Here is an 18,591-nt window from a genome sequence, read left to right as displayed (position 1 = left end):
ACTTATCCTAAACACTAAAATCATCTCAAAGTTTCCAATGCTTTTTATGTGTAAGCGGTGTGTATGTGTGTGTGTGTGTCTGTGTAACATTGCATTCTAAAGATCCTAAAAGGTAAAACAGGCTGAGGTGGAGTTGAACAGAGCAGCCTCTGAGCTGTTGCGTCCTTATTAGGTATTAGACAGAGATTACTCAACATACAGAGGGAGAGAGCAGCGAAGAGGGATTAATGGAGAAGATGAGGGAGACAAATTAAGAGAAAGCAGAAAAATTAAAAGAGTGCAAGATGAAAAGAAAGCATAAAGAAAACAGGGAGAATACAGACCAGGAATAAAGAGACAGACATGAGGCCTCACTCCTGAAAAGACAGACTAAGGAGTTGGATTTGACTGTTGATCTAATGAGCTGTGTTAAGTCAAGGTAAGGAATCTAATTGGCACCATAATCCCCAATACTTTTAGACACCGTCTTGATGGTGGAGACGCTACTCACCTCCGCTGGCGTACTCCATGATCAGGTAGAGTGTCTTCTCCGTCTCAATCACCTCAAACAGCTGCACTGTAACACAACGACGAAGACATGTTAACACAGAGGTCAGCATGGACACACACACACACACACAGGATAGTTCTCTGTGTCGAAACTCACCTATGTTAGGATGGTTGAGAGTCTTCATGATGCGTACCTCTCGAAACAGCTGGAAAAATATGAGATCATGATTCGTCAGACATCCAATTTAAAGAAGAAACAGATTTTGGTAGATTTTCATTTGAAGCTATGTTTTTCCACATATGAGCTGTGTGATGACATCATGATATGGAGAAATTTTAAAAATCAAAAAGCATCCGAGTCAGTTTCAAGGCATGTCAAGACTCTTTTCTTGAGTTTCTTCCACATTCATCTCAAATGTGTATTCTTCATCCATCAAATTGATTGTTCTTCAGCTAATTTACCGTACAGTTCACAGCTGGTATATAGACAACATCCCCTCTTCATCCATCATATCCTTCCAAACACATCCATGTTTTCCTTCACACTTAGTTTTCCGACCACCTCGAGATCACCCAAGGAAGCTTCCCTGTAGTGTGTGGCTGACAGCAGGGTCTCCTCTCCTGGGTGTGCTCTCTCTCTCTCCCCCTCTATTTCCTCCCATTCATCACTGAGCTGCAGCCTCATCCTGCAACATCACCGCTCTGTCTGATTAAAGTAATGCGTTTGTCTGTGAACTCGATGTTAACAGATTACAGCGGCAGAGACGGGTGTATCACTGTGGAAACTAATGATGGCCGTGGAAGTTATTCACCACAGAAAGGAATGAAAATCAGAGAAATTTACTTGAAACTGTATTTAGCTCATTCATTGCACCTGTTCTACGGAGCTCTGTAAAGCAATCAGGTCATTCATCCATCATTGGTTGTATTAGTTTGGTTACTAGAGACAAAGTGAGACATTCTGACCCTGGATGGGGAAATGCAACTTGTGTGTTTGTGTGTGTGTACTTTATGTATGTGGGTGTCATTAGGAAGGATATTTGACCATTTCTTTTTTTTTGAATAACTTCTTCATAAGAGAAAAACAAGTCGCAGCAAGGAAAAACAGCAGAAGAGGGCGACCAGCTACAGAACAGGAATACAAAAGAAGGAATGCACGATGTCTTCATTCTTGTTGCCGACACTCAGATTCCCTGGGAAACACACTCCTCCCTTATCTCTACATTAGTATCTCTGTTACAATAACATTTACACTTCAATGCAATTCCCATTTATGTGTTTATGGTTACATTGTGCCTTATAAACAACAAATTTGACATTTTGACACAAACACAATCTGATATCTTAGCAAAGGCGCTAATTTGCGCTCATATTTGTCCTTGTCTCATATTTACCTTTTAAATACAGATCTAAAGCTAGCAGCTGGCTAAGTTAGCTCAGGGCAAAGACTTAAAAGACAGGAAGTGTTAAATTATTACTTTAAAAATACATATTGGTGCAAAGAGGAAGATAGAAGTGCAGACTACAGCAAATTTAGTTTAACATGTATATTAATCCTATCCACCCAGGGAGGGCCACAGTACATAAAGTTTTTCCTGTCCAACATATTCAAATTCATCACGTTTCAGACATGACAGCTGTTGCTTGTGCCCCTCCTGCAAGGAACCTTCGTTGTCACAGAGAAGTAACACTTATAGGATGACATAACTCCAGAGTCACCTGAGGCAGAGTGTGTGTGTGTATGTGTGTAGCCTTGGTGTATGTTTTGACAGATATTACAAAAGACAGATTCCAGGTACGCTATTGACCGTGAGTTAAAACACCAGAGTAGTTTGCCTATGCAAACACGCACGTTCTCCCACAAACACACACCAGTTTGTGCCAATAAAAAAGCTGACAATAATAACTGACATGTAATTAATTGCCAATTTAGATATTCTATTAATTAAGTTTTCAAAACAAAAACTGATTTACAACTCTATTATAATTGACAAATTGATCAGTAATAAAAGGCGTTTTTTGTTAAAATATACACGTATATATATTTAGAATTTATTTGAGAAAGATCCATGTTGTGTTAAAGCATTCACACCTAAAGGGAATCTGGTATCAACATTAGTTTCTATTCCACTCTGTCACTTTTCTTACCCAGTGCGTTAAAAATAGGAAGTGTCATCATCATAAAGAGACAAACAACGGCCCACTGGGAGTGTGTGTAATTGAATTAAGTGCGCGGTGCATCAGCTGTTCATCTAAGCTTTAAGAAGAATTATCAGCTAAGCCTCTTCTCCCCCTTGCTCTTTTCTACAACCATTCAGCTCCCTCTTTCTCTCACTCTCTCCTAAGTTGTCATTCATTTTTTTCTGCCTTCATGGTCAAAACTGGGGCCACAGTATTTATTGTGATAAAAAATAATGACCAGGAATTTTTCCAAATGGTTGAAAAGAGACCGAAGAACCAGAAACCTCAGCAGCTGGCCAGGAAATTGTTGAGTCACTGGTATTGATCACAAATCCTTTCAATCCTCAGCTCATATTGATTTAATGTTGTGCTTGTGATGTGTCTTATTGCACTTTTCCGCTGCACTGCAAACAAAGACATCAGATCCATTTGTTCGCAGAGCCAAGAGAATGTCTTCCCTCTCTCGCCTCCTCATGTTTATCCTCTCTTCAATCACTTGTTTCTCTTACATAGCCCCGAGTCACCATCGCCATGCCAACCCAGGTATTAATCCCTAGGCCTGAATCTCCTGCACTTGGGGGGGGGGGCTCATGGAGCGGCAGGCACATGGCAGGCGCTGCACATGCAGAGCTTCTGTAAAGTGTGGTCCTCGCATCTCTAAAATGCTGTTTTGGGGTTTTACAATATTTACATTTAATACTCTCATGTTGTCATGTTTTTCGTTCAGGCAGCATCAATCAACTTCCGAGCCTTAACATGCTCCTTGTCTCTGTGGGAACGAATAATTGATCAACCGCTAAGTCACAGCTCTTACTGCTTTCCTACAAGGATTTACAAAAAAAGACTTAACTGATTAGGACCTTTTTTCTCCTCCACTTTTCTGGTTCTGTTTGATTCATGTGTCTGGCCTATCAGTCTGCTGACCTTTGACCTGTTTGTCCTGCCCTTATCCTCGTTCACACACAAAAACTCACAAAAAGAAAGGGAGGGAGCGAGAGAGCGAGTTGGAGCATGAAGAAAACAAAGATGTTGAAATTGGGAAATGAGGAACTGATAATGCTTGTTTTGCTCACATCTAAACATCTTCACTGCACGACACACAGTCTAACACACGACAGTACTTCCACTTATCAGTCGCAGCCAATCACAAGACCAGAGGAATCCAGATGAAAAAAGAGAGGAAGAGAGAGAAAGACAAAGAAGGACAGAATGAGAGGGTTGAATGAATACACAGGCCCCTCTCTCTCTATTCTAACGTCAAAGTACTCCTTGTGAATAACCCTCTGTTTGTGTGTGTTTGAGTGTGTGTCTGTGCATGCGTCTATGTGATCTATAAATGAGACAGTCCCGCTCTAGATCACTGACTACAGTTAGATGAACCATTTTATCTCTCCTCAGTCAATATGAGAACGATGGATGGCAAAACTTTTTCTGTTGTGTTTACTGTTGGGCAGACTCTGGCTCCCATCTCTGGGACATTATGTTTTTGTACAACGAGAGGAAGTGCAAACGCATCATCCATTTTTATATCCAGTTGGTTTCTGTGCAGAAGGAGACCTTGAAATAAAACACCAAGACTTTCAACTGAGTCTTCAAGAAGTTACTGAAGATAGATAGATGCTCTGATGGCATTTTGTGCTTATTCCACCATTAAGGAATCACTTCACTGTGTCTGCCATGTGTGCAATGCCTGAGAATGAGCTTCAGCTCTATGATGGAGTTCAAGTAGATGGCTGCGGACCCAGAACTCACTCTGTTGGCCAGCATTCGTAATTTGACTTGAGGCAAGTCGATGAGCACGAACTGTTTCAGGATTGAAAACCAGCTGCAGTGTCACCTTCTGGTCCACCTGTAAGTTTCACTGTGTTTGAAGGGTTTCCTGGCAGAAGGGCATTACAGCAGTTAATAAGAAAAATGGCCTGTACCAAGTTTTTAGTCGTGTACCAAGGAAAACAGTTCCAGTGGGAGTCTTCACAACAAAATGAGAAACATTCTGAGGAGTGAACCACATCAACACATGCAGATGCTTCTCTCGAGCAGAGTTAAAGGCAAACAGCAATGAGGCAAACTGTCAGTGTCCTGTCCACAGTTTGAGAGACTCTAATGAGCAACATTACTCACGGCGTTGCCTCTTGCTCTTTAACTTGTCACTCTGGAACATTTGAATAGACTTTTGACCCCGCTCCTCCTTTTGTTGCCTGTTGCTGGGAGCACTGCCCTTCTACGTTATACCAAAAAACTGACCATAATATAAACACCATCTTCCAGCGCCTCCATTCCCATAATATACAGCGGTAAGTGGAGCTCCCAGGCCTGTCAACGAGGGGCTGAATCATTAATGAGGAGTAGCTGTAGTTTAATTCTGTTTGTTGCTGGCAGTTTGACCTAGATCATTAGAGACCTGACTCAGCTCGATTAAATAAGGAGCATTATATATTAAATATATTTAATGGACGCTGACCTATCAAGGAAGAATAAGGGAGGGAGAGGAGGATTAGGGCAGGCCATTGAACGTCTCCCCTCTCCTGTTCTATTTCTGTTGTTGTGGGAAAACCTTCTGGTCCCAGTCTGTCCACCCTCTTGTCCCTTCATCCTCTAATTATTCTCTACACATTCTGGCACAATCAAAACAATGAGAAGAGCGGCCACAATATTATTATGCACAGACACCAACAGGGACAATAGCAATTCAGATAATGGCATTACGCGTGCACACAAAGGCAGGGAAGAGACCGTGTCAGGCTGTGGGGTTATCGGCCTGTTATCATTCACTTAGGCCGACACAGAGACAGAGAGAGACAGAGAGAGACAGAGAGAGACAGAGAGAGAGAGAGAGAGAGAGAGAGAGAGAGAGAGAGAGAGAGAGAGAGAGAGAGAGAGAGAGAGAGAGAGAGAGAGAGAGAGAGAGAGAGAGAGAGAGAGAGAGTTCGGCTCTGTATCTCGTCTTTCTCAGGGTCCCTGCTTCTGTGCCAAGGCCCCCATCACACCCCCACCCCGCCCGAGCCTTTTGTTTGCCTGTCTGGAATTCAGCTCCTGGCTGAAAGGGGCCTGGGTGAGGGGGAAAAAACACACTTTATAGCATCAGACGGTGGCCCAAACACTGTCCTGCCTGCACACACACACACCCATACATTTCACTTTTTCTGCACACCACGGCATGGTTGGCTGCAATATTGTCAAGTGCTCAAAGTACCACCAGGCTTTGATGGGGCCCCACATATTCTGGCAGATTGTCCAAAAACACACACGGCAGGGGAATTGTGCACAACACAACCCCACTCGATCCTCTGTGCCGCTTTGAAAGTTCAGGAAAACCGGAGCGAGAGACTGACAAAAACCTGCAAAGAGATTTAACTGCAATTCAGTGGATATAAAGGTTTTCTGTCAAACATACAATTTTAATGCGTATCTACCTCTTCCACTAAATTAATCTCTGAGTCTGACATTCAAATTTCAAACCCTGCTCATAAACACCTTTAAAACTGTAAAATCAATCTTTTCCAAGACAACAATTAACGGTTTATATAAAGTGTAGCTTTTCAATTTGCTAAATTGCTTAGCATTGGCAAAGATTTACACTCTACCAACTGAGAGATGATAATAGTGTTTCCACTGTAACAACACTTCACCATATCACTGTCTCTTAGGACCACTTAGAACGTAGGCAGATGTTTTGGATTTGCATTGGACTTATGATAATGACTTATGCATATATCATGAAATGACAAACATCTACTGAAATAACTCAATTACATGTTAAACCTTCTCACTTTGGGTGCATACTATATATATATATGTATTATATTGAAATGTTTTGGACTTTTGTTATATTGTGCTAATTAGTGATATTATTATTAACACCCAGTCTTATTATCCACTATTGCACGACTACATACAGCTGCACTGGAAACAGATTTATGTCAAGGCCAGATTCCTTCTTCAACCTGCTGCTGATCAGCCTGGTACTCGGGTAAAGAAGGGAGTTTGCACGGTGGCACTTTGACAGAACTGTCTATTCTAAAAAAATTGAGAACTTTTTTGAAAGTGCAAAAACGGACAGTCCCTAAATCCCGGAAATGGTTCTAAGAGAACAGATGTAAGAGGGTACAGCTGTGATTACAGTATAGCAACATATCGCCTGGGGAGAAAGGAGAGAAAGTGGGACATGCAGTTAAACTAAAGAGAACGAAGGTAGTGGGGCGTAAAGCTACTGTACAGAGAAGTTGACAGAATATAGACTGAGGCATAACAGACAGTGTGAAAGAGTCAAAGAGGAATTATAGAGATGCCCCTTTTTATTTCAACCACAAATTATTTTGACTAAGTGAGAAAGATTTAATCAATCAGGCCATTACAGTCTGCACATTTAGTCTGTGTAATTATTATTTACACTCTTATAATATAAGTATATAAAAAATATTAGAAATAGATCATATTAGAGATTAATCCAAAAAAAGATCATGTACAACAAATCCTTTGCAGATTCACTCAGTGGACGCTGTCACCTTGCAGTGTTAGAGTGTCACTGACGACAAAATGCTGACAGAACAGGACACAACTGGCCTGCCCAACCCTGACCACTGCAGAACGCACACGTACGAGCACGAGCCCTGTAAAAACCAAGGTCTTAACTGACAGATTCAGGCAAATGAATCTCACAGATGCTTATCAGCATAGGAAAGTCTCTGTTTCCCACAAAGCAACACAAAGGGACACACATCCACCTATCACCTCAGTTTCACCGCTGTCAGTAGTTTATTAGGCGGTGATAACACTGACACAGTCTCAACTGTGGTTAGTGACATGATGATGGTTCTTTATAAAATAAGTTTTGTCCCGGTGTATTCTAAGAAACAAAACTAGAGTCTTCAGTTGATTCAGTCTGTAAACTGATGACAATGAACACTTCCTCTGTAAACACTGGGTCTTTTTCTATGATAAGTATAATTCTCTTGTTTTAATAAGTTCCATTTTAGAAATGTTATTCAAGATATAAACCTGTCAATCTTTCAAATCTGCTTCATGTTAACAGGTGAACATTCCATTAATGACAGAGCAGTAAACAGTGCAACGTTCCCAGCTTGAAAACAGGCTGCAGGCCTGCGGCAAAGTTTCTCGATCAATTTTGTGTCATTAGATCGCTCTCAACAAACACATGCATCACACGTGCACGCCCAAACATCCACAGCGGGCCAAGTACACACAGGAGAGAGCCTAATCTCATTAAGCCGTGAGCGCAATACACAGTTAATACAGGATCCCTAGATGTCACTAGACATGCATACAGTGACGCACATTACTCCTTTGACCTGGTTAGTTCCAGTGGACTCAGTGGTTATATTATACTGATGCAAAGTAAAAGTCAATGACTCAGGGACTGAGTGAAACTCTATCGAGTTTAAATCTTCCATTTAGGTCAATTTTATTTATAAAGCACATTTAAAACTACTTGGTTGACCAAAGTATAAGGTACAACAAGAAGACCCCAAAACAAAATCAGCTGGGATAAAAAAACGTTTTCTACTCGAAGAGAATGCCAAGAAGAGCAGATGTGTTTTTAGTAAGGATTTGAAGTGAGCTAGAGAGGGCCAGATCTAATGTGGAGTGCTAAGTTGTTCCACAGGCTGCTGTAAGCTACTGCAAAGGCACAATCACCTCTGGTTATGAGCCTCGTTTTAGTTAGGTCCAGGAGGAGCTGAGCTGCTGATCTCAGTTTTCTAACCGTGTGTGCAGTCCACTTCTAAAACATTAAGTTTCACATAACAACCACTAGGTCAAAGTTCATACAAGAGTCATCTGAGCCAAAGCATCACAAGATGTTATTGAGCTCAATGACTGCTCCTGATGCAACACCAAGGCAAACAAACACTTACAACAGCAGACTCGCTGACTGTTGAATCTTTAAGATAAAAGCACAAAGGGCTGATACAGGGTTCACAAGAAAGAAAGTAAAGAAATCAAAAGTGGGCAATTCGTTTCTGCTTTACGAAAATGAGGGCGCATGAGTGTGATATACATAAGCTGAGTTCCACCCGGATGTTTATGAAAACATCTTTACATGTGTATGTGTGTTTTCTGGTTCTGTACCATTCTGAATTCAGTGTTTAGTTTGAAATAAAAACACCTGCACACAAACATTTCACTCACCTTCTGGAGGCTGGTTGGGTTGAGTTGTGTTTTATCGATGATCTTAATTGCAACCTGTTAGGAAAAAAAACAGATAAAGAAATTAACAATAAGAATCTTGCAGAGAAAATATGTTAATCACACACGCTCAAGCACAACTGATCGATTCAAATAAGAAAACATCTGATATTGAAAATTGACTTTATACCACTAATTTATCCAAATTTTTGTTTAATCTCTAATTTAATTTTTTATGAACCACCACAGTTTCTTAACTTTATAAAGCTGTCTATGTTTATCAGAGCTGCTGAGCAATGTTTACTGGAGAGCAGCTTCTTCACTATAAGCACAATGGATTTCAATGAAACAACAAATGTGTTATAGCCCTTATTCAACATTACATTGGAGGGGGAATAAACAAGCAAATTAAAAAGCATGTAGTAAAAACAATGAAATCTAAACCAGGGCTTCATAAGAGGCTTAACAACATGTGGTGGCCTGATCAAACACTGCGTCAGACTGCCACGTTAAACCACCAGTACATGACTGACTCCTTTACGTGGGTGGAGAGAGCGGCTCTCACATGATCGAGCCAGCGGCAGAAAAGAACTTTCTCATGAGCCTGATGGAAATATCAACAGCTAATGTAGGTCATGGATTTTACAGGAAAAATTAATACAGTGTACTTAAACAAAACAGACATAGACCTACACAATAAAACACAACTGTCTCTCTTCAAGGGTCTAAGGCTTTGATTTTGCCGGGAGATGAGACCGTACCGTCTGACTGTAAAACGGTAACAGAAGGTGCTTTGAACTTGTGGGAGAGCACTTTAAAAATGCATCTGTTGGCTGAGTCACAGGGTTTGCTTCTTTCCTTATTCTCTTCCGATTCCCCTGGAGTCTGCTTCAGCTAATGGAGGAGGCTTGGTTTATGGCCTATACTCCAACCACCCACCAGGGGGAGGTCAAGTTGGGTTGGCATCACTTTTGGGGGGCTTACAGTCAATCTTTAAATCCAGTTTATGGTTCCAACAGTCATAACTTTATTGACACTAACACCATCTTCTACCGTCTTGTTTCTTTGAACTCACCTCTTTGCCGGTTAGTATGTGCCGGGCCAGTTTGACCTTGGCAAAGTTACCCTTGCCAATAGTTTTGAGCAGCCGGTAGTTTCCGATGTGCGGCTGCTCGTCTGAACACAAAGCGATGGAGTTACGACATCTGGCCCCAAGTGAGCGGCTTGACCAGCCAGTTCCCTTCTCTGAGCGGCTGGCCGACAGGGAGGCATGCTGGGGAGAGAGAAACACCAATCAATGTCAGTACATCCAATCACTGAATTAATACACAGCTTTGTGGCCGATCTTCATGAAGTTCAACTTTACTCCATATTGAACAATGCTGGTTTTGAGCAAGTGAAAGAAAATATAAGTCTTGATAATGCTCATAAAACATCTGAATCATAGCTGAATTAGTCAAATGTCAGATCTGGTTTGCTTTCCTTTATTTTCAATGACTGTAGTTTGAGCACGTTTAGGTTTTTCGACTGCTCAGACAATATAACAACATCACCTTCGACCATATCAATCTATTAATCCTGAAAACGCAGCTCCAATTTCTATTTGCATCAGAGGTTTCCATCCTTTTACAGATGACAAATGAGTAAAGAAAGTTTCACTGTACAAACAAACTGCCTAATCAGCATTTACGAACATCCATGGGACCAACACCGTGTGACCAACACCATGTGACCTTGACTGTGGTCCTGTAGTCATGTGACTACAACCTGGCGCCAAATATCCATAGGTGAATAGCGAGTCTGCATTCCTCACATTCATATGTGGCTGTGAGGTCACCAGTGTTTTATCTGCGGCCGGATGACGTGAGACAGGGGAACTCATCTGCCCTGAACTCCTGACACTCTGCTGATACACATGACAAGCTTTACTTTAAACCTGGAGCTGAGAACAAAAAACCTAAACGCTCACACACAGACGAAACCACACATTTTGAAATGCATCCACTGAAGTGAACTCTGTGGTGAGATCACAAGATCTTCACACAGTGCATAGTAGACACAGTCTGCAACTGTTTTAAATGATGTATTTAAAACAGATGTATTTTTATTTGAAACAGCACCAAATTGCTTACACTCATAAGTATCAGTCCCCTAAATATGTCAGATTCTTTTTATCCATATCCACAAAATATTCCATGAGAAATCAAGGGAAAGGTCTTGATCTCCCTATGTTAAATAAAGTGAAAATAATCCCTGGATACCAAACCGAATTTGAATGAATTCTTCCCTGACCTTTACCAGAGCCTTCCACCAAGTGTAAAGTAATCTATCCAGTAGATTTTGGTAATCCTGTTCACTAACAGACAAATGAGGGATGAAAACAAAACCTGCTCAGCACAGGTAACAAGGTTTTCTACACAATCCATGATGTTACATCTTCCAAAATAAAATTATTCTTTCTTCCTTCTTACCCTCTTTCAATCTCAATCCTTCCCTCACAAATAATCCACCTGTTCATGCATGTTCCTTTCCATCCACACAGAGAGGGCCAGAATCAACCTTCTTTTTCCTTTATTGTTCACATCAGGTTTCCTCACTATCTTCTTCAGTCTTTCATTTTTACCGCTTTCTATTGCCAAAATGCAAAATCAATAGGTTGACAATTTGTTGTGGTTTTGTTGTGGTAACCTGATTCAAACCAGAGACACAAACGGAAGACGTTTAGATGAATCTGATCAGTATCTGTGGAGTGTTCATCACGTAACATCAACATGGACTGAAACTGGGAATGAAGTTGTAAAGGAAACCCTGGAGCGGCTTTCCTGTCCGGAAGATCCCTGTAAGGCACTTTGTAGTGTACTGCAGCCATAAAGCAGAATATGTAGTTGTCCCAATTTATTCCACACCAATTTTCACTTTCTCCTAACCCTCCCCCCCAGTTATTCTCCCTTCTTCTCTCTCCCCTAGATTGTCCCCCATCCCCCAGACAAATCAATTTGCCTCCCTTCCCTCTCGTCTACTCTCCAGCCTGGACCCGCCCTATCTTTTGTCTAGCGCCACTATCTTTATTTTCAGCGACCTCACATCAATTTGAGCTTCATGCTGCCTTCTACCACCCCCCACCCCCAGTGCCCTATAACACCCCTCCACCCCACATACTTCTTTAAAGGAGTCGATCGATTCACCCACTCCTTCTGATTACCACGCAGTTTCATTCAAGAAGAGGCCTCTGTATGAATGTGTGAGTGCAGTTGGGAGAAGTGTGACAAGGTTTCTTGGGGCAGGCAGAGGTATTTGGGTGAAACCTCCCCCCATGCATCATTATACATGTAGGATGACATTTGGTATCAGAGATAGATGGAAGGCTGGTGGACGGTTACGTGAATGCGTTTGTGTGTGTGTGTGTGTGTGTGTATGTGTGTGTGTATCTGTGTGTGTGTGGGGATGGGGGGTGGCTCTTACTATGTAATTTGCACATTCAGCAAACAAGCTGCACCTTGTCCTTGCGAGCTGAATCCAATTCTCTGTGACGATGCCCTACACCTCAACGTTTTCTACTAACTCATTGCTCTCAGCTGCTGGTGCAGCTTGTGGGGCAGATGGAAGAGTCAAGGATGCAACTGAAGCTAGATGCGGCTAATAATGCCACAATTATTGTAAATAGTACAGTTGTCATTTAAACAACTTTCCTTCACATCTTATGTATATCTATGTAGTTTGAGCCTTTATAATTAGTCCTGATTGGATTCTGGATCAGGATACCATGATAAGTAAAATCCAAATATAGAAACTGTCACAGCAACTACTAGTCTGAAGTTTATGATGACATGTCTGCTGGGTGATGGTGATCATGTGTTAGAGAAACAGACAAAGACTGTTTCTCAATTATTTAAACAACAAGCTAAAATGGGTCAGTTACGTTTCCCACCAAAATATCTGAATTTAAGCTTGAAGCAAAATCCTTGGAAAAAGGGGAATATTAAAGTAGTTTATGTAACTGTCTCTCAAAGCTCCTGATTTTTTTATATAATATGTAATTATATTATTAACTGCTTCATCACCAGCAGATAACAAGGACTCCATCCAGACTCCCAAATATTAGGCTGTTTCCCTTAGTAACTCACCAACAAACAGATGGAGAGGTGAAAACATCCATGGTGGAGGTAGAAATAATTCTGAGATTGCAGACTCCCTAAGTACATCCATTTTGGTGCACCTGTAAATCTGAACTGTGGATTTGGAGAATTATTCCATCCCTTTCTTGTATATGTTACAACCTGATGATGGAATTAAAAGTATCTTCAAATATTAAATACATTTATTTGTAACTTTTCTCAAAGTGGATCTACAACATTCTTTTAACATCTCATTACTGAAGAGAACTAGAAAATTAAAAAGCCCTTGAGAAATATCCCGAAAATATAAGGAATCATGAGACGTCCCTTATAATGTCCAGATCCTCTTCAATATAAGAGAATAAGTGTTGGTCAAATGGTGACGTGCATGTCTGACATTCCATCACACAGTACAGCAGTTATGCTCCATCTGTGTGTGAGGGCGTCCAGCTGAATGTAAAACTCACATGAATTGAAACTCGTGAATCTAGTGACACAGCTCTTCTCTTGTGACTGTGCCTGACTTGACAGAGCATGACTCTTCATCACATTTGTTCTTCAAACTAATTAGTATCTCAGTTTACAATAATGTTCATTTAGCTGTTTGAGCATCTTCATCATCTTTGTCTGTTCTTTTCATGTTGCTTCTGTGCCACTGCTGAGCTACAGGCTTATTCTATCTTGTCATCTGCAGCCAGTAAGTGATATTCTTATGATAGTTATGTAGATTTTATTGCTTATTCTGCAACTGGACACATAAATTACTCTACATGCGAGTGTCAGTGTTGATGCTGAAAATGCAAAATGCAAATGTGATGTTCTCTTTCTTCTTTGTTCTATTATTGCTGTATTAAACGAAGCTGGGGGAGCGGCAGGCCACTGCTACGTCAACACTTGTAGTGTGACGAACAGAAACATGTTTCCAAACAATGGCCCACGCCCTGAGGGAGGTGTCTGAGTGCTGCTGCCTGGACGTACTGTGGGTCGGAGTGTGTGCGTTGATATGGTGGTGTTGTGTAAAGACCGGATATTTGACATTGGTCCCTAGCAGAGTGGTGGCATAACTTTGAACCATCCTCAACTCCTGCTAATACACACACATTGACCCACAGCATGTGCCTGGTTTCCTCTTCCTCTCTAGCTGCTGTGGCTCTCAGCCTCTCGGCCTCGTGGTCTCAGACTGGTTTGTCAGTGGCTCTGACACACAGCAGCAGACACACTGTCTCCACAACATCACAGAACACAACAAAAGAGAAAACCCTGCTGAAAATAAAAGGATGAGTTATCATTATAGCTCATTTGACTAAATTACATCTGTGCTGTTTATTCCAGTCTGTGCAAATGCTGTACTTTCACAAGTTTCGAAAATGTCACCCCCGCACAGCAGGTCCGGACTTCTGCTAAAATCTTCAAACGTCACAAACTCGTATCGACTCCTCACGTGTCAGCCATCGATCAGGAGTGTGTGAGAAGTGCAGTAGGAAGCTGCATTAACTTAACCTGCATCACTTCCTGTCCAGCAGAGAGCTGTCACAGCGATCACAGCAGGCCGGTCACATGTTGCGCTGCAACACTTAATAAGCATTTCCTGGCAGTTTGCACAAGGAATCGAGAGATGCCAGAAAAACATGTCAGTCAGTGAGCAGTGACAGACTGTCTGATTCTGTGCAGCTGGTGGAGTCCAGCAAATTTCCCTTTAATTTCTTTAAAAAGCAGAAAGCATTTAATGGCAAATACTACACTTGTTCTCGGGCAAAATGCTAACTGGTAATTAGCCACTGTGTTAAATGTTTCAGTAATGAGTATCAGTTTTTAATGGCAAAAAATCGGGTCATCAATAAAATATTTGCTGTTCTTTCATTACAGGACACTTTTTTTTTCACGACTAAGCACTTGGGGCTGGACGGGATGGCAGAGGTAGTTCAATGGCAGGAGGAACAGATGAAGGTCACCTGTCTGTCTGTGAGTTTTATAATAATTAACAGTGATAATAGAATTGGCCTTTGTTTATTTATTTCTGGCTTTTCTGCGTCTCCAGACAGAGGCAGTCGAGGATGACATGGACCATTCCTGGATGACAGGAATGGTTCTAGATTCAAACCCGGCTCACTGGTTTGTTTTTTTGAGGAACCGCAGTTGCAGAACATACTGTACCACAAAAGCTTTGTGGGGAAATTAAACTAACTTACACTGTGAGTAATTATCATAAGCTGCTCTCCAGCCCACAAAAACATAAAAATTACCAATAATTCACTTCTTCTTTTGTACTTACTGAGAACGTGTCTTTTGAGAGAATTCTTTAAATATAACAACACAGCTGCTCATCTGTCAGTGTCTGACAGACTTACAGAAACTCCTCCCAATAACCATTAATAACGAGTTTTCACCGTAAGGCCTGACTCTCTCACATTCACTGTATATTTCCCCAGGCAGGCTGAATTGTGTTGTCCTGTATAGAGACCCAATCTTAGCCTTCAGTCTCGTGTGCCAAGTACAGTTCAAGTAGCAAAGGTTCTGTATTCAAAAACTCAACATTTCAGGTACTTCACTCAAAGCAGCCTCATTCGACCCCTTGTTACACTGAGGTTAGCCGTCTTTAAATTCAACACGACTTTGAAACGGGTTCCTTGGGCCTCTCGTCACAGGATACTGGCTCTAAAACACATTGGGTTCATACTAAATCATGGTAATTGCCAGGTCAGCTCGGGTTTTTCCAAGACTTTAACAAAATCATGAAGGTCCCGCTCCTCAGCATGTTGTTTATAGCTTCCAGGACTTAAATCCTTATTAAAAAGGAGCTTGAATTAGCAAAAGACTGTCACATCTGGCTCTGGATATAAGACTTAGTCTATTTGATATTCAGCATCTTATTTGGAAAGTAACTCCAGTTAACCCTGTCTGTAAAGCACAACAAGATTTCCTTGAGAATTTTGCCACTATTTCTTACAAGATTCTCTCTTGTATATTACCTTCTTATAGTGGAACATCTTGGAATGGATTCAAGAAAACTAAAACTAACATCTTCTTAACTTCTGTCGATTAATATGCGGTGGGTCACATATAAATATTTCTGAAGAGGACTACTACAACCCACCGTTGAGGGTTCGAGCACCTCCCTCCTCCAGTCTGACATTACCTGGCGTCAGTATGCAAAGTGTAACCGGATTCCTCAGTCTCCATAGTGCAGTGCACACACGCACAGTGATGCTCTCTGTGCGACTCTGGAGACCTGCCACATTACTCAGCATATCATTCACCACAGGGCTGTGATCATCGGACCCAGCTTAGGACGGGTCAGATTTATTCTGTTTGGATCAACAGCAGCAGATTAAACAACTGAGTCACCCCTTGGCTTCTCTCACAGTCACTACACAGACTGATTCTCCGCTGTTCCCAAACCTCCGAGTCACTGTAGGTTTCTGAGATGCAGATGCTCTCAAGACACAGTTTCTTACCCAACAAGTTAAAAAAATATCATCCTCTGTCCTATTTTTGTAGTTTGGGGCATCACCTCTATAGGAACTAAAAACATTGTTCTCGCGCTACCTGGTTGGAACAAGGAATTACTTTGTATGAGTTGTGTGAGAAAATATCAATTTATTCTTTTGAAACAAAAGCGTATTGCCTCATAATTGCTGACGTGTTGCTTGAGATTGCAGTCTTCTGCAGGAAACTGACGTGTCACTGTTTGGGGAAGTCGACATCTGAAGACTCCTACAATGTACTGATGTCGCTACTGTTATCTATTTAATAGAGATTTAAAAAAAAAACAGCTCAACCCGAAAGGAAACCTCAAATTGAAAATGACAGCACAAGTAAAATAACAGTATCACAGGCTTTTTGTTTCTACTGACCAGACCACAATTAAAGGACGCTCTTGTTGCAGGGCTCAGCTAAAGGACAGTATCAGTGGCTGCTTGTTCTGATGTGACATTTCCGCTGGATGAAAACAACACGATTGCCACACACACACGCATAGAGAACATTTATCGCTGTCTTAATCTCAAACGGCTAAGAATAAACATGAAGTCAAAGTGCACTGTAAGGAAACCAGCTTTGACGCAGTGTCTAGAAAAGAAAAACCTGTTGGAACATATGTAGATACCATATTACCGTGTCACCATTGTCCATCCAGTTGAAAAAACTACCTTGAATGGAAAAAGGAGGTTTGTAAATGCAGAAACTTTGTTTTTAAGATCTGTGAGAAAATACAGATCTTACTGTTTAAATTAGGATATTTATCATTCAACACATTTATTGTTTATCCACATTTGACTAAACCCAGACATGATAGTGTCAAGACACTGAGAAACTACAGATGCAGACAGACTCTATATATGAGGAAGAGCTGCGTGGGTTAAACTGCAGCAGCTCATGCCTGAGAACAGACGAGGACACCTGAGAGCTGAGAGCAGAGGAGCCCCGTTATACAATGAACACAACAGGTTGACTGTCCACATCTAAGTGTCCTTTATGCTCGTCTGACGGTTTCTTTTTGTAATTGCATGCGTCTGTGAGATTGTGTGTTTATCTGAAGGGGGGAGTGTGCATGTGTCAGTTAACAGAGGCTCTGGTAACAGTGGTTCTTCACATCGTAGCCTGATCTCCACAAAATGCCACCTGTTCAGCACTGATCTCTAAAAAAACATATATATATAAAAAAAAACAAAAAAAAACTTCATTTGAGTTACGCAATTGCAGCCAGAAATACTTTCTGTGTAACTTGTGTAAGATGTGTGTATAAATAGATCGTGGATAAAAGATTATACAGTAGTCAAATTGAATCTATAATTGGCCACTTAATCTTGTATCTGCTGCTAAATTATTTTTATTGGACAATACATTTCTGCCTGTGTCTGTTCATATCTGCGACTCATCCCTGACTGATCTATTAATGAATACTTAACTAGTTCCACTTCACTAGACTCAATGCTCACATCAAAATGTCTTCTGGTCATTTATTCACACCTATAACAGTTTGCCAAGGCTTCCCAATGACAAATATCACCAGCGATAACTGGGAGCTCAGTAACTTGCTCATGGGTACCTTGGTAGAAGCTGTTGAGGCTTCTAATCTTTGGAATCATAGACTGTAGATGGATGACAGTCCAGCTCCTCAAGAGTGAAGCTCAAACGCCTTGATCAACTCCAGGCAGCTGGCTGCAGAAGGCTCATGTGGCTCATGAGCCCATGGCCCAAACAAAAAAATCTAACTAGTTATTAATAAATGTTTGTTGAGGTAAAAATGGAATGAAACGTCATGATTTACAGCTGAGACCGACTAGGGATTGGTCAAGCGTGTGTATTAGTGGGACAATAGACTCGGGCTCCAAATGACAATGATAGTTAATTTCTGGAAAGTAAGAAGAAGTGGAAACACTTCTACAGTCTATGAGACCAATATTCATGTAGGTCGTCTAATATGAACACGCCTCATCGTATTCAGGTCGTACATGGTTCATTTGGCCTCTGCAGTCCAGATGATTGAACGCCTGGGGCTGTTTATGTGTGAATCTCATGTGTTTCTAGGTGAGGTGAATGCAAGGCTTTTGGGGAACAAGTCAGGACAGCGAGCTTGTGAGTCTTTGGCTTGTCCAGGGAACACAAAAGCCCTGTTCCACCCTGAGGAGGAACACGGAACAATGTTTAGGCCTCTGTATTA

At 41.3% G+C, this 18,591-nt stretch overlaps 1 protein-coding gene across 6 annotated transcripts in view; it reads right to left on the bottom strand.

Annotated features, from left to right (window-relative positions):
• Nucleotides 1–18,591, bottom strand: part of mark4b (MAP/microtubule affinity-regulating kinase 4b) — a 38,340-nt gene that overhangs the window by 16,019 nt on the left and 3,730 nt on the right. For all 6 annotated transcript variants that reach the window (XM_062385635.1, XM_062385636.1, XM_062385637.1 and 3 more), the window contains exons 2-5: nt 9,890–10,087; nt 8,818–8,871; nt 647–695; nt 491–556 (exon numbers count right to left, since the gene is read on the bottom strand). In XM_062385635.1, the coding sequence (XP_062241619.1) occupies nt 491–556; nt 647–695; nt 8,818–8,871; nt 9,890–10,087 (367 nt within the window). The remainder of the gene's footprint in view (nt 1–490; nt 557–646; nt 696–8,817; nt 8,872–9,889; nt 10,088–18,591) is intronic.

This window comes from Platichthys flesus, chromosome 4 (genome assembly GCF_949316205.1).
Source record: "Platichthys flesus chromosome 4, fPlaFle2.1, whole genome shotgun sequence".
NCBI classification, from domain to species: domain Eukaryota; kingdom Metazoa; phylum Chordata; class Actinopteri; order Pleuronectiformes; family Pleuronectidae; genus Platichthys; species Platichthys flesus.
Note: the sequence above shows the minus strand (reverse complement) of the source record. Positions and strands in the feature narration are given on the sequence as shown.